Genomic DNA, 11,717 nt, shown 5'->3' with positions numbered 1-11,717 from the left:
GGGAGGGAAAGAAACATTTCCTTTTTGTGTGTGTGTGGTGCTGGGGATTGAACCCGGGGCCTTATGCATGCGAGGCAAGCCCTCTACCAATTGAGCTGTATCCCCAGCCCAACATGTCCATTTTTAAAATAAGTCATAGTGACCGAGCAGCAAGGGCTGTACTCAAAGCACAGAGTGGACACTGTTACAGAAGGATCCACAGAGACATGCTTGGGGGAGTGCCTGGCTGAGGGCAGCCCTCAAATGCGAAGTCTTTCCAATTTCTGCACACATGCAGCCCTCTTCGGTTCCCGTGCCCCTCCCTGGGTCATTTCCCAGATTTCCTCCATTAGGATCCTGAGCACACGTGGACTCTGTGGTATTTGGCCACAGAAGACTATGACAAGAGAGGGCTGAGAGGAGGCTGCGGGTTTCCTAACAGCAAAGCTCCAGGGTGGGAACAACAGACCTCATGCTAGGAGATATATGGGGGTGCAGCAGGGCCCCCAGGGCCTCTACCCATGCTTTCCCAGCTTCCCAAAGCTGAGCATCTGCCCTGGTTTTGGCAAGGCAGGTGTTGAGTGGGGTCTGTCACGCCACAGCGTTGTAGCTCAAAACAGCACAAACTTATTGTCTGGGATGCTTGAGGTCAAAAGTCCTTGGGTGGTGGGGCAGGGCAGGCCCCTGCTGGAGCTCCAGGGAAGAACGTACCCCCTGGCTGGGAGCAGCTTTCAGAAGCCCCCAGCCTCCATCTGGTCCGCAGAGCTGGGTGCCCAGCACCTCCAATCTCTTAGTGTCCCTCTGCCTCCTTTGTCGAATCACCTCCTGCCGCTGGAGCCATCTAGACTCACTCTTGTGACATCAGGCCCAGGAGGACAGTCCAGGATAATCTCCCATCTCAAGATCCTTGACTTCACCCCATCCTCAAAGTCCTTTGTCACATAGACAACCTATTTGCAGGTCCTGGGGATGTGGGCATCTCTGGGGGTCTTGTTGGCCTCCAGCTGCTGGGAGAAGGGCACTTGGTTCATTGCGTTGCCAGAGGAAAGGGAAGGGGAAGTCAGGAAGCTGAGTCAGCGCTGGGCAAGGTTCAGGAGCTCAGAACTATGACATAGGCCTGCGCCAGCACTGCCCTGGGCCGCCTCGGCTCCAGCGTTCTCTGTGTGGTCTCTGTTCTAGCAAAGTCTGGGGGCTCCCAGGGAATAAACTGGGGCCAGGAGCCAGGCACCCTGGGTCACTGAAGACTCCATCCCCAAATGAGGGCACAGCCTGTGGCCTTCCTGCATGGGGCCCCTGCTCCCCAGGTACTTAATAAGATGAACTTGACCTTCTGGGGTCCCTGAGTTGACAGGCCTGGACCTGCAAATGGCCAGCTTTCAAACCTCTTCCCTCTTCTGCCTAAATCCTGGACCCTCTGTGAGAGGGTCTGGACTCTGGGACAGGAGGGTACAGTCTGGCTTCTAACTGCTATAATCCTGGCTCTGCCACCCCTGGCTGTGTGACATAGGAACATTATTAACCTGTCTGTGCCATGGAGCTTACATGGACAAAAAGAGATGAACCGGTGATGGCACATATCTGGGGTGTGGCTGCTCTCAGGATTAGATGTGGGGGTGCGTAGTCTGGGTTCTGCAGCGAGAAGCATTGCATAGCTCCTGGCTGGGTCACAGCGGGTAACTGTAGCTTGGGGTGGTCCTTCCTGACAGCCCAGCAATGTTACTGCCATTTATTTGCCATCTTGTTATGGAAAGCTTGGTCCTTGTCCCTGATGCCAACCCAATAGAGAGGTTTTGAGAAAAAGAAAAAGGTATATTGCTCTGCTACAGGGGACTCCTGTCCCAGAGGCTGCGATTCTGCCCATCAGTAGGAACAGGGGGCTATTAAAGCCAGATTCAAAGGCGACATTCCACGCGGCCTCTGTTGGAGTGGTCATTCACTTTTCATCTGGGAGGTGGGCATTTCTGAGAGTCTGGATTACTTCTTTGCAGGTGGGTGTGAGCTCAAGGACAGATCAATCTGCCTGAACTGGGAAGAAGGGTGGGTAATCCAGTGTCTCCCAGATTGGGGAGGGCAGAGATTAGGGAGGGGCGCTGGGGCCGCGCTTTGTTTCCCGGGTCACATGACCGCCGCCCCCAACTCCCTGCCGGCCGGGGGCCAGGGGCGGGCGGCGGGTGTCGCAACGCCCTGGGCCTCCGCTGGGCGCCGCCCACGTGACTCCTGAGCATAAAAGGCCGCGGCCCGCGCCTCGCAGTCACAGCCGCTGCTTGCTCCTCCGCAGAGCCCCCGCCAGCCAGAGCCACCGCCAGCCAGAGCCACCGCGCCAGCCAGCCCGCCCGAGCCATGGACCGCCCGCAGAGCGACAGGCAAGTGCAGCCCGGGACGCGGGGACCCGGGGGACGGGGCGAGTGCGCGGGACCGGGAACAACGGCGCAACCTCGGGGACAGCGAGGGCCGGTAGCCCGGGTGCGCCGCCAGGGGAGCGGAGCCGGGGCAGCTGGAGGCACACGAGGCGATTGACAGGCGGCCCGTCCCCGCGGCGAGCCGAGCGGGGTGTCCCCGGGCGCGCCCGCCGTCGGGGAGCAGCTTCCCAGGTGCAGCGGGAGGCTCTGCCTGCGCTCATCCCCCCGGCTCCCGGGCCGCCGGACAGTGTCGCCTCCGGGGAGCGCAGCCGCAAGGACTAGAGCGCTACATCACCTGGCCTGTGGCTGGGCAGCTCGCAGGTGTCGGGGCTGGGACTGGAACCCCGATGTTCCAGCTCCCGAGGCTGCCACATTCCCTTCTCGGCTTGTGTGGGGGGCTGCAGAAGAGAAGCGACTTCTTGACAATGGGGAGGTCACATGGCAGAAGTGCTCCCAGAGTTTCTGTTGTTTGGTACAGGCACTGAGCCACATCCCCAGCCCTTTTTATATTTAGAGACAGTTTCCTTAGTTTGCTGAGGCTGGCTTCCAACTTGTAATCCTCCTGCCTCAGCCTCCAGAGCCATTGGGATTACAGGCCGGCGCCCAACAGTAAGGGACTTTCGAGTAAAGCAGAATTTCTCTGGCTTTTTAATTTAGAGATATTGAACCTAACGTTATGGGGTGTCAACTGAGATTTGTGGGTCTTTTTTTTTAATTTTTTAGTGTTTATTTTTTAGTTCTCGGCGGACACAACATCTTTGTATGTGGTGCTGAGGATCGAACCCTGGCTGCAGCATGCCAGGCGAGCGCGCTACTGCTTGAGCCACATCCCCAGCCCCTCATCTGAGATTTGTATTTGGAACTTTGGCTGAAGAAATGAATTAAATATTAGGCCTAAAAAAAATGAGCGTTCAATGCAACCAGGCACAGTGGCACATGCCGTGATCCCAGCTGCTCTGGAGGCTGAGGCAGGAGGATACCAAGTCCAAATCCAGCCTCAGCAATTTAGCAGGCCGTAGGCAATTCAGCTAGACCCTGTCTGTAAATGAAACAAACAGGGCTGGGGGTGTGGCTCAGTGGTGAAGGGCTCCTGGGTCCCATCCCTAGGACCTAACGTCAGTCAAGTTCAAGTGCTCCCACTGGCCAGCTCCCACTCACCCCTCTCCTTCATGGGGAGCAACTGGGGACAGGAATTGCCCCCTTGTTTGGGGGACTGTATTACATAGTGCTTTCATGACGACAGAGTGTTGGCAGGGCTGGGATGGTGGCCTGTCATCGGCAGGCTGTGCAAACTCTACAGATCCGTGGGAGAAGCCCTGAGGACAGCGGGTGGCACTCTGCAGCTCAGGGGCCAGCTAGAGGACCCACCCCAGCCACCCTTGATTTACCCTCCCTCCCTCCACAGCTTGCCCCAGGATCTGTCCGAGGCCTTGAAGGAGGCCACCAAGGAGGTGCACGCCCAGGCAGAGAATGCCGAGTTCATGAGGAACTTCCAGAGGGGCCAGGTGACCGGGAAGGGCTTCAAGGTATGTGTGTCCTGGTGGGAACAGGCATGTGGAGGGTGGGGCAGGTGTTTCCCGGCTCCAGCCAGTTACTAAGTGGGGATGAGGGCCAGAGATGCTTGTCCAAGGAAGTCATTTTCCTAATGACACTGAGGCTCAGACAAGAGAAGTGACCTCCTCTGAGGTCACACAGCAAGTTTTTATACATATGAACCTCAGTCCTGATGAAGATGAGGAAAGTCTCAGGGAGGTTAAGTAACTAAAAGATGGTCACACAGCTGTGGAAAAGGACAAAATCAAAGCAAAAGTGATCTCATTTCAGATCTGGTGCTCCTGCCCTAATTCTAATGGAAGACCAGGGGTAGTGTGGTCCTTGGCAGGACCATTTCACAGTGGAACTGTGGCATCTCCTAACATCCCAAGCCACTTTTCCTCATCTGTTAAATGGCATTTCAACAGCAAGAGTTGGCATTTCAACACCCAGTTGGTAGAATGTGGCTGATGGCTGTGGGGGATGGAGGTGACTGCTGGAATAGGCCATCCCCAGCCACTGTGGACTTTGGATTGTGCCTATAAGTCAGTTCAAAGTGGATACTGGAACTGTGAGGGGACCCAGTGCTTGTGTCCATTATGCTGTGGGGGTGGTGCTTAGCCCTAGACTGATAGGAGTGCTAAGTACCAGGCTGCTAAGTACCCTGCCTGAACCATCTCCCTTAACCCTAACCCCTCCTGCAGTGTGTAGTGATTCTCCCCTTTGGCATGGGAGGGAACAGGTTTGACCTGTAGAGTCCCATAGACCCTGAATCATTTCCTGCCCTAGAGTTAGGAAGCTGAGGCCAGAGAGGGCTAGTGACTCCCCCGTGGTCACACAGCTGAAGACTGGCTGAGCTGAAGGAAGAGCCAGGTGTCATAATGGAAAGCCCCAAATGCTCCATACCAGGCTTCCTGGCTTTTTCTTCCTTCACAAGGAAGACAATTCTGTCAATGTCTATGGCTGAGAAGTAACTTGGACATTGTAACTTTGTCCTCATGGGACTCAACCTGGAGTATTAATGTGTAACAGGAGTTCCAGGGCTGCACTGGAGTCGATTTCATTTCTTACTTGCCATGCAATCTCAAGCCTTAAAATGGGAATAGGAACTGGCTTTGGGGTTTTTATAAGAAACTAGCTGGGCCCGTGGCACATGCCTATCATCCCAGTTACTCCGGAACCGAGGCAGAGACTCACAAGTTGAGGTCAGCCTTAGCGGGATTCTGTTTTAGGTGGAGAAAGTGCAGGTCAGGTTTTGCTCTCCTGAAACCCCTCTGGCTGCTGTGGGGGGACTGGGCGCTGCGGGAGGTGGAGCAGGGAGGTGGAGCAGGGCCTGGACGGCAGGGTCTTCGCAGCCTGACCTGCCGCCCGTTTCAGCTGGTGATGGCGTCCCTGTACCACGTCTACGTGGCCCTGGAGGAGGAGATCGAGCGCAACAAGGACAACCCTGTCTTCGCCCCGCTCTACTTCCCTGAGGAGCTGCACCGCAGGGCGGCGCTGGAGCAGGACATGGCCTTCTGGTACGGGCCGAGCTGGCAGGAGGCCGTCCCCTACACGGCAGCCACACGGCGCTACGTGGATCGGCTCCAGCAGGTGGGGCGCAGGGAGCCCGAGCTGCTGGTGGCCCACGCCTACACCCGCTACCTGGGCGACCTGTCGGGCGGCCAGGTCCTCAAGAAGATCGCGCAGAAGGCCCTGGACCTGCCCAGCTCCGGAGAGGGCCTGGCCTTCTTCACCTTCCCCAACATCGACAGCGCCACCAAGTTCAAGCAGCTCTACCGCTCCCGCATGAACACTCTGGAGATGACCCCCGAGGTCAGGCAGAGGGTCACCGAAGAGGCCAAGACCGCGTTCCTGCTCAACATTCAGGTGAGGGGCTGGCACCCCTGGGTGGCCACTGCCTCCTCCAGTGACCCTGTCTCATGGGGGAGAGGATGCTCTTGAGTTACGGCTGTGTGCAGGGACTTAGGACCGGGTTCCATTTCTGCCACTTACTAGCTGGGTAATTCTGGGCAAATCGCTTGATCTCTCTGTTCCTCAGTTTCCCTGTCTGCCAACTAGGGTAACAGTAGCACCGAGGTCATGGGTTTAAGTGAGTATAGGTGACATGTGACATTCCTGCAGCTGTGCCAGACACAGGGAAGCCCTCTGTTAGCTACTGTCATCACGGGTGTGACAGTCACAGTGGAGGTACCCGGTGGCATCATCTAAGGTGTGCATGCACTTGTGTGTGGCCAGGTTGGCCCTGCAAAGGTGACAATTGCTGAAGCTAAGGATATTTTGTAACTGCCTCAAATCCAAGGGAAAGACTAGGGGTTGGACCCAGCTCTGGAACAATGATCCTGGGTGAAGCTGGGGGGCTGGGGTTCACTGCCAGTGGTGCCCTGTGCTATTGCCAACCCCACCACCTGGAGGCATGTTGGCAAGGCTCTCAGGATGGGCTCAAGTGCCCCTCCTTTACACCCTCCTCCTAGAAAGTCTGTTTTTCAGAGAGGTGTCCATGAAGAGGACAGGACACCCATTGGCTGGCTCTCCATCCTGGTTTTCCTGATTTCTCTGTATCCTGATCCTTCATCCTGATTTCTGCAACCTAATTCTTCATCCTGATCTCTGCGTCCTGATTCTTCATCCTGACCTTTACATCCTGACCCTTCATCCTGACCTTTACATCCATACTGATCCTCCATCCTGATCTCTGCTTCCTGATTCTTCATCCTGATCTCTATGATATTGTATCCTGATCCCCCATCCTGACCTTGCATCCTGGTCCTTCATCCTGACTTCTGCAACCTGATCCTCCAGGAACTGCAGATAACTTCTCTGCCAAATGAACACCCTAAAATACCCCTTTCTTAAGAGGGAGCTTCAAATATAGTCATGTGAAGAAGGCAGACTGCAAAAGAACACATGCATTGGGATTCCACTGTTAGGGACACTGAAAAGGAATGCCACATCTCCCTGAGCGGCCTTTCTCTTGTCTTCCAGCTGTTTGAGGAGTTGCAGGAGCTGCTGAAGCAGGACCCCGAGGACCAGCACCCCTCACAGGCAGCAGGCCTTCGCCACCGTGCCAGCAGCCGGCTGCAAGGTGAGGGCTTCCTGGGCTCCCTTTGAGAGGGCCGAACTGCTGGGGTCCTGCCCTAGCGGGGTCCAGGAGGTCCTGAAGTTGGCTTCGGCGAAAAGGATGAGACAGGAGTCTTCAGTTTATGTTTTTCCAGGATGTGACCTTTAGTTAATTAACTAATGCCAAACTACATAACCAGACTCTATGTTATATCACTAACCTTATATTTCTAACATAAAAATCTCTTAAAGCTGCTTAATTCCTACACTTTTTCTCAACTGCTTTCTCAGTTGTTTCTTGGTTTCTTAGTCAAGGTGACATGTCTTAACATAACTTTCCTTAATCATACGGTGGGCTTTGTGCAAGAAGCCTAATGATTAGGCTTTCTAATAGGCTGGAAATAGGGGCCTGGGTCTTAAGTTGATATAATCAATGTGGTGATCTTTCGGAGAATGATTGTCCATAATCAGTTTTGTCCTCAATGTACTGAGGTAGAGGAGCATAGAACAGCCTTCAGTAAATATATTTACTACCTGTTGTAGCCACCTGAAGTTTGGTTTGGCATTCAACCCTCCTGTTAGGAACATGAGCATGCTTTGCCAGCTTTCATCCTCATAGTGACCTTGTCAAACAGTGGGACAGGGAGTGCATGCCATGCCTGTTGGTCTGAAGGCTGGGGGTATGTGTGTCTCCATGTCAATGTGCGGATGTCCTTGGTTAGGGGCTGGGGTGTGGCTCAGGCAGGTGCAAGGCCCTGGGTTCAATCTCCAGCACTGAAACATCTCTGGGCTTTCATTTCTTTTTAATTTTAAAACTGCAAAGGACACAGACAGGGAACACAGGCTCTTCCAGATCCTTGCCCCCCTCCCCCCAGTCGAAAGAGGTCTTGAGGCCCAGGCCTGAGCATTACTCCTGCAGGCCTCAGCATGAGCTGCCCTATGCCTGCCATGAGGGCGACTGGCCTCCAGAGGCTTCTCCAGGGCTCCATATCAGGATAGGGCCAGGCTTCCCACCCATTGTCTGACTCCAGAGACCTGCCTGTCCTGCCCTCTCAGACCTCACAGCTGGCTGGGACTGGTCCCCTGTAAATGAGGGGGTGGGGCTGAGTTCCAATCTCAGGTTCCACTTTCCAGCCTCTCTGCAAACCTGCAAATGCAGCCAAATGAACACCCCAAAATACACATCCCCAGTACCATGCTTCCCAGAGACTGGGTGTGGGGTGAGTGTACAGCCAGGGCTCCTGGTCAGCGATACAGGCTCAGGAGCACCTTCCTGGCCACAGGCAGGCGCCTGAAATCCGTGCCCAGTGGGCCCTGGGCTTTCTCCATGGCTTCGCTGAGCACAGAGCAGGCCCCTGGGAGGAGCCCTGAGCTTTTCGCCTTGCGGGAATCCCGGGGGTGGCCAGCAGGACACCTGTGTGTTTGTGGGGAGCCCTGGCATGGGCAGGAACTGCACTGGAGTCCAGGGCCTCTGCCATCCCCTGCCGCTGACCTGGCCTTCCTTCTCTTTCAGACTCCATCCCTGCGGAGCAGCCCCGAGGGACACCCCTGCTCAGCAGCCTCTCCCAGACGCCACTCATCAGATGGCTCCTCACTCTCAGTGTCGTGGTGGCCACGGTTGCCATGGGGTTTTATGCCTTGTGAACCCAAGCATGCTGGCCCCTAGGGCCATGAACTGTCCAGCGAGGGCCTTCCTTCTGGAGAAGGGGAATATCTTGGGCATCGGAGGCTTCAGGGGCTCCAATCCTGTCCTCGTCCCTCCTCCCCTGGAGGCCTCTTCAGCGACTGAAAGCACACCCAGCGGCCTCACCTTCCAGACCTGGCCCCCGGTTCCTGCAGGAGAACTGGCCACAAGTGGCCACTGTCGACCCTCCAGTGCCCTTGCTTCAGTGTCTGACAGTGGCCCAATCACTTTTCCGTGGGCCGAGGCAATTTTTATATCCATGTGCAGAGAGTTGTGTCGTGTCTGTGTTGGAGCCGGGCTGCTCACGTTCAGCCTGAGCTGTGGAATTTTGTTCTGTTTTTTATAACGGGGTTGGGGGGTGTTTGACAGCCCTGTGACCTTGGTCTCTGTAATAATAAATGACGCTGTCTGATGTTTCCACCAGGTGTTTTCCTGGGCTGCTGCCCTTTCCCCACTTCCTGAATGCCTGGCGGAGGGGCAGGGATGGGGTTGGCAGCCCTGGTTTGGGATGTTGGGCTTTGGCACCCCAGGTGAGCTTCAAGCACTTTGAATCACTGAGATGAGCCCTGAGGATGGGGTGGGAGTGAGCAGATCCCAGGGTGACATGTATTGTGGACAGTGACAGGGAATGGAGGGAGCTCCCTGGGCTCAAATGCAGTTACTTGGCCTCTCTGTCTCATGCATATGGGCCTACCTACCTCACCTGTCATGAAGCAACTGGGCTGCACACCGAACGCCAGCACCCTGAGCTGTTGTACAAGGAGAGAGGCCCGTGTACTGATTCTTGTATCCGAGGTCAGTGTAGGTGACCTCACCTGCCACCTTTTTTTTAAAATCACTTTTTAATTGTTTTTTTTTTTTTTTTTAAAGAGAGAATGAGAGAGGGGGGGGGACAGAGAGAGAGAGAGAGAGAGAATTTTAACATTTATTTATTTATTCTTAGTTCTCGGCGGACACAACATCTTTGTTGGTATGTGGTGCTGCTGAGGATCGAACCCGGGCCGCACGCATGCTAGGCGAGTGTGCTACCGCTTGAGCCACATCCCCAGCCCCACTTTTTAATTGTTGATAGAACTTTATTCATAGGGTGCTGAGAATCCAACCCAGTGCCTCCCACATGCTAGGCAAGTGTGGGGCCCCCCCAGCTATAAACCCAGCCCTCAAACAGTCAACCAGACTGAGGGTCAGGAAGGATTTCAACCAAGCCCTTCCACTAAAAGCTGTGACATACTAAACACTGAGAAATCGCAGACCCTCCACTGAAGGTGTGCAGGGCAGTGCAGAGGGCGAGGCTCTGGGGATCTGAGTACCTCCTGCTCCTGCGCTTGGTTCCCGCCCTGCCACTCAGTTGAATCTTGGCACAAATCACTTCAAATCTCTTAATAAAAGTATGCCTCCCTCCTGTGGCGGGAGGGAGTATTCAGTGGAATTCAAACACCAGTCAGGGCAGCATTAGAAGCACCTGGAGCCAGGTGGGATGGCACACACCTGAATCCCCAGAGATGAGGCAGGAGGATTGCAGGCTCAAGATCAACCTCAGCAACTAGGTGAGGCCTTAAGCAATTTAGTGAGACCTTGCCTCCAAAAAAGGGGTGAAGGGGACCTTAACACAGCCCTGGTGGGTTCTTGATTTATGCTATGGGAAGGAATTTCAGGATGTGTCAATAGAGGCACAAGCCAAGCTATCAGCAAGGCAAGCAATGGGGCAGAGCAGCCTCCGAGGGAGGGAGCTGTGCTTTGGGATCCTGGGCTCTTTGAGGAATCTTGTTAATCTTAACCTGAGAAACATGGGGGCGGCATCTGCCTAAGGAGCCGATTCCTTTGATCTTGGAGCACAGAGCAGCTCACAGGTTTCTGATTCTTAGAACAAGCTGGCGTCATACAGTTAATAGATAGCATTTGCACTATACACATTTCAAGGTTTTTGAACATTGTTTCTCCAGGTTTCTATTAATTAGTCTAAAAATATGTTCTGTCCATTAACCAAACGTATAGGCACTATTTAACCAGGATTACAGCACTCAAGATTTATTGGACATCTTAAGAATTCAGGCCAACAGGAAAATAGGCCTGGCAGGTGGAGGTGGGGGCATCCATGGAGGTTTTGGACTTAAAGCTACAGCCCCCCTTTTTTTTTTTTTAAGAAAGAGAGATTTTTTTAATATTTACTTTTTTTAGTTTTCGGCGGACACATCTTTGTTTGTATGTGGTGCTGAGGATAGAACCCGGGCGCACGCATACCAAGCAAGCACACTACCGCTTGAGCCACATCCCCAGCCCACAGCCCCTCTTTTATAACCTTTTTTTCAGTTGTTGATGGACCTTTATTTTATATGTAGTACTGAGAATTGAACCCAGTGCCTCACACATGCCAGGCAAGCGCTCTATCGCAAAGCTACAGCCCCAACCCCTGCGACCCTCTTCCTTTCCGTTTGTCTTCTTTCTACCTATCCTACCCCGGTCTGGTAAAATTGCCCAGGATGGCCTCAAATTTGGGATCCTCCTGCCTCAACCTCCCAGTAGCTATGATTACAAGAGTGCACCACAGCACCCAGGTCTTCTGATTTTTTTAAAAAATTAATTTGGGGCTGGGTATGCGGCTCAAGCGGTAGCGCGCTCGCCTGGCATGCGTGCGGCCCGGGTTCGATCCTCAGCACCACATACCAACAAAGATGTTGTGTCCGCCGAGAACTAAAAAATAAATATTAAAAAATTCTCTCTCTCTCCTCTCTCTCTCTTTAAAAAAAAAATTAATTTGGTTATAATTGTACACGAGACCTTTATTTTATTTTTTTATGTGGTGCTAAGGATCAAACCCAGCTCCTTGCATGTGCTAGGTGAGCGCTCTACAGCTGAGTCATAAGCCCAGCCCAAATCTTGTGATTTTAAAAGAAATTGGGATAAAAATATTTCTGTGGGTCCCTAAGCATCCTGAGGACTGTGCTTGCCCAGTTTCTCAGCGCACAGCGGAAGCCCCTGCCTCCTACCGTCCTGCTTCACCCTCTCCTACCAGGTCTTAGCAGGTGGGGACTATGCACGCAGGCTTAGTCAAAAAAAATATT

General features: G+C 53.9%; 1 protein-coding gene across 2 annotated transcripts; it reads left to right on the top strand.

The window, feature by feature from the left end:
- The first annotated feature begins 2,189 nt into the window (after positions 1 to 2,189).
- Positions 2,190 to 9,073, top strand: Hmox1 (heme oxygenase 1). Of its 2 annotated transcripts, XM_005322307.5 has the most exons (5): positions 2,190 to 2,342; positions 3,784 to 3,904; positions 5,289 to 5,780; positions 6,897 to 6,996; positions 8,485 to 9,073. In XM_005322307.5, the coding sequence occupies exons 1-5, from the start codon at positions 2,320 to 2,322 to the stop codon at positions 8,613 to 8,615; spliced, it is 867 nt and encodes a 288-aa protein (XP_005322364.2). In that variant the 5' UTR covers positions 2,190 to 2,319; the 3' UTR covers positions 8,616 to 9,073. The 2 variants fall into 2 exon arrangements, with proteins under 2 accessions (XP_005322364.2, XP_077908980.1); XM_078052854.1 differs by lacking the exons at positions 2,190 to 2,342; positions 3,784 to 3,904 and adding an exon at positions 4,967 to 5,116.
- The last annotated feature ends 2,644 nt before the right edge of the window (positions 9,074 to 11,717 follow it).

Source organism: Ictidomys tridecemlineatus, chromosome 6 (assembly GCF_052094955.1).
Source record: "Ictidomys tridecemlineatus isolate mIctTri1 chromosome 6, mIctTri1.hap1, whole genome shotgun sequence".
NCBI classification, from domain to species: Eukaryota; Metazoa; Chordata; class Mammalia; order Rodentia; family Sciuridae; genus Ictidomys; species Ictidomys tridecemlineatus.
Note: the sequence above shows the minus strand (reverse complement) of the source record. Positions and strands in the feature narration are given on the sequence as shown.

Bases quoted from the DNA above. Each gene is read 5' to 3' on its own strand.
- Hmox1 (XM_005322307.5), top strand. From the start codon at position 2,320: ATGGACCGCCCGCAGAGCGACAG. The intron at 2,343-3,783 runs GCAAGTGCAGCC...CTCCCTCCACAG, and splicing joins GACCGCCCGCAGAGCGACAG to CTTGCCCCAGGATCTGTCCG. The intron at 6,997-8,484 runs GTGAGGGCTTCC...CTTCTCTTTCAG, and splicing joins TGCCAGCAGCCGGCTGCAAG to ACTCCATCCCTGCGGAGCAG.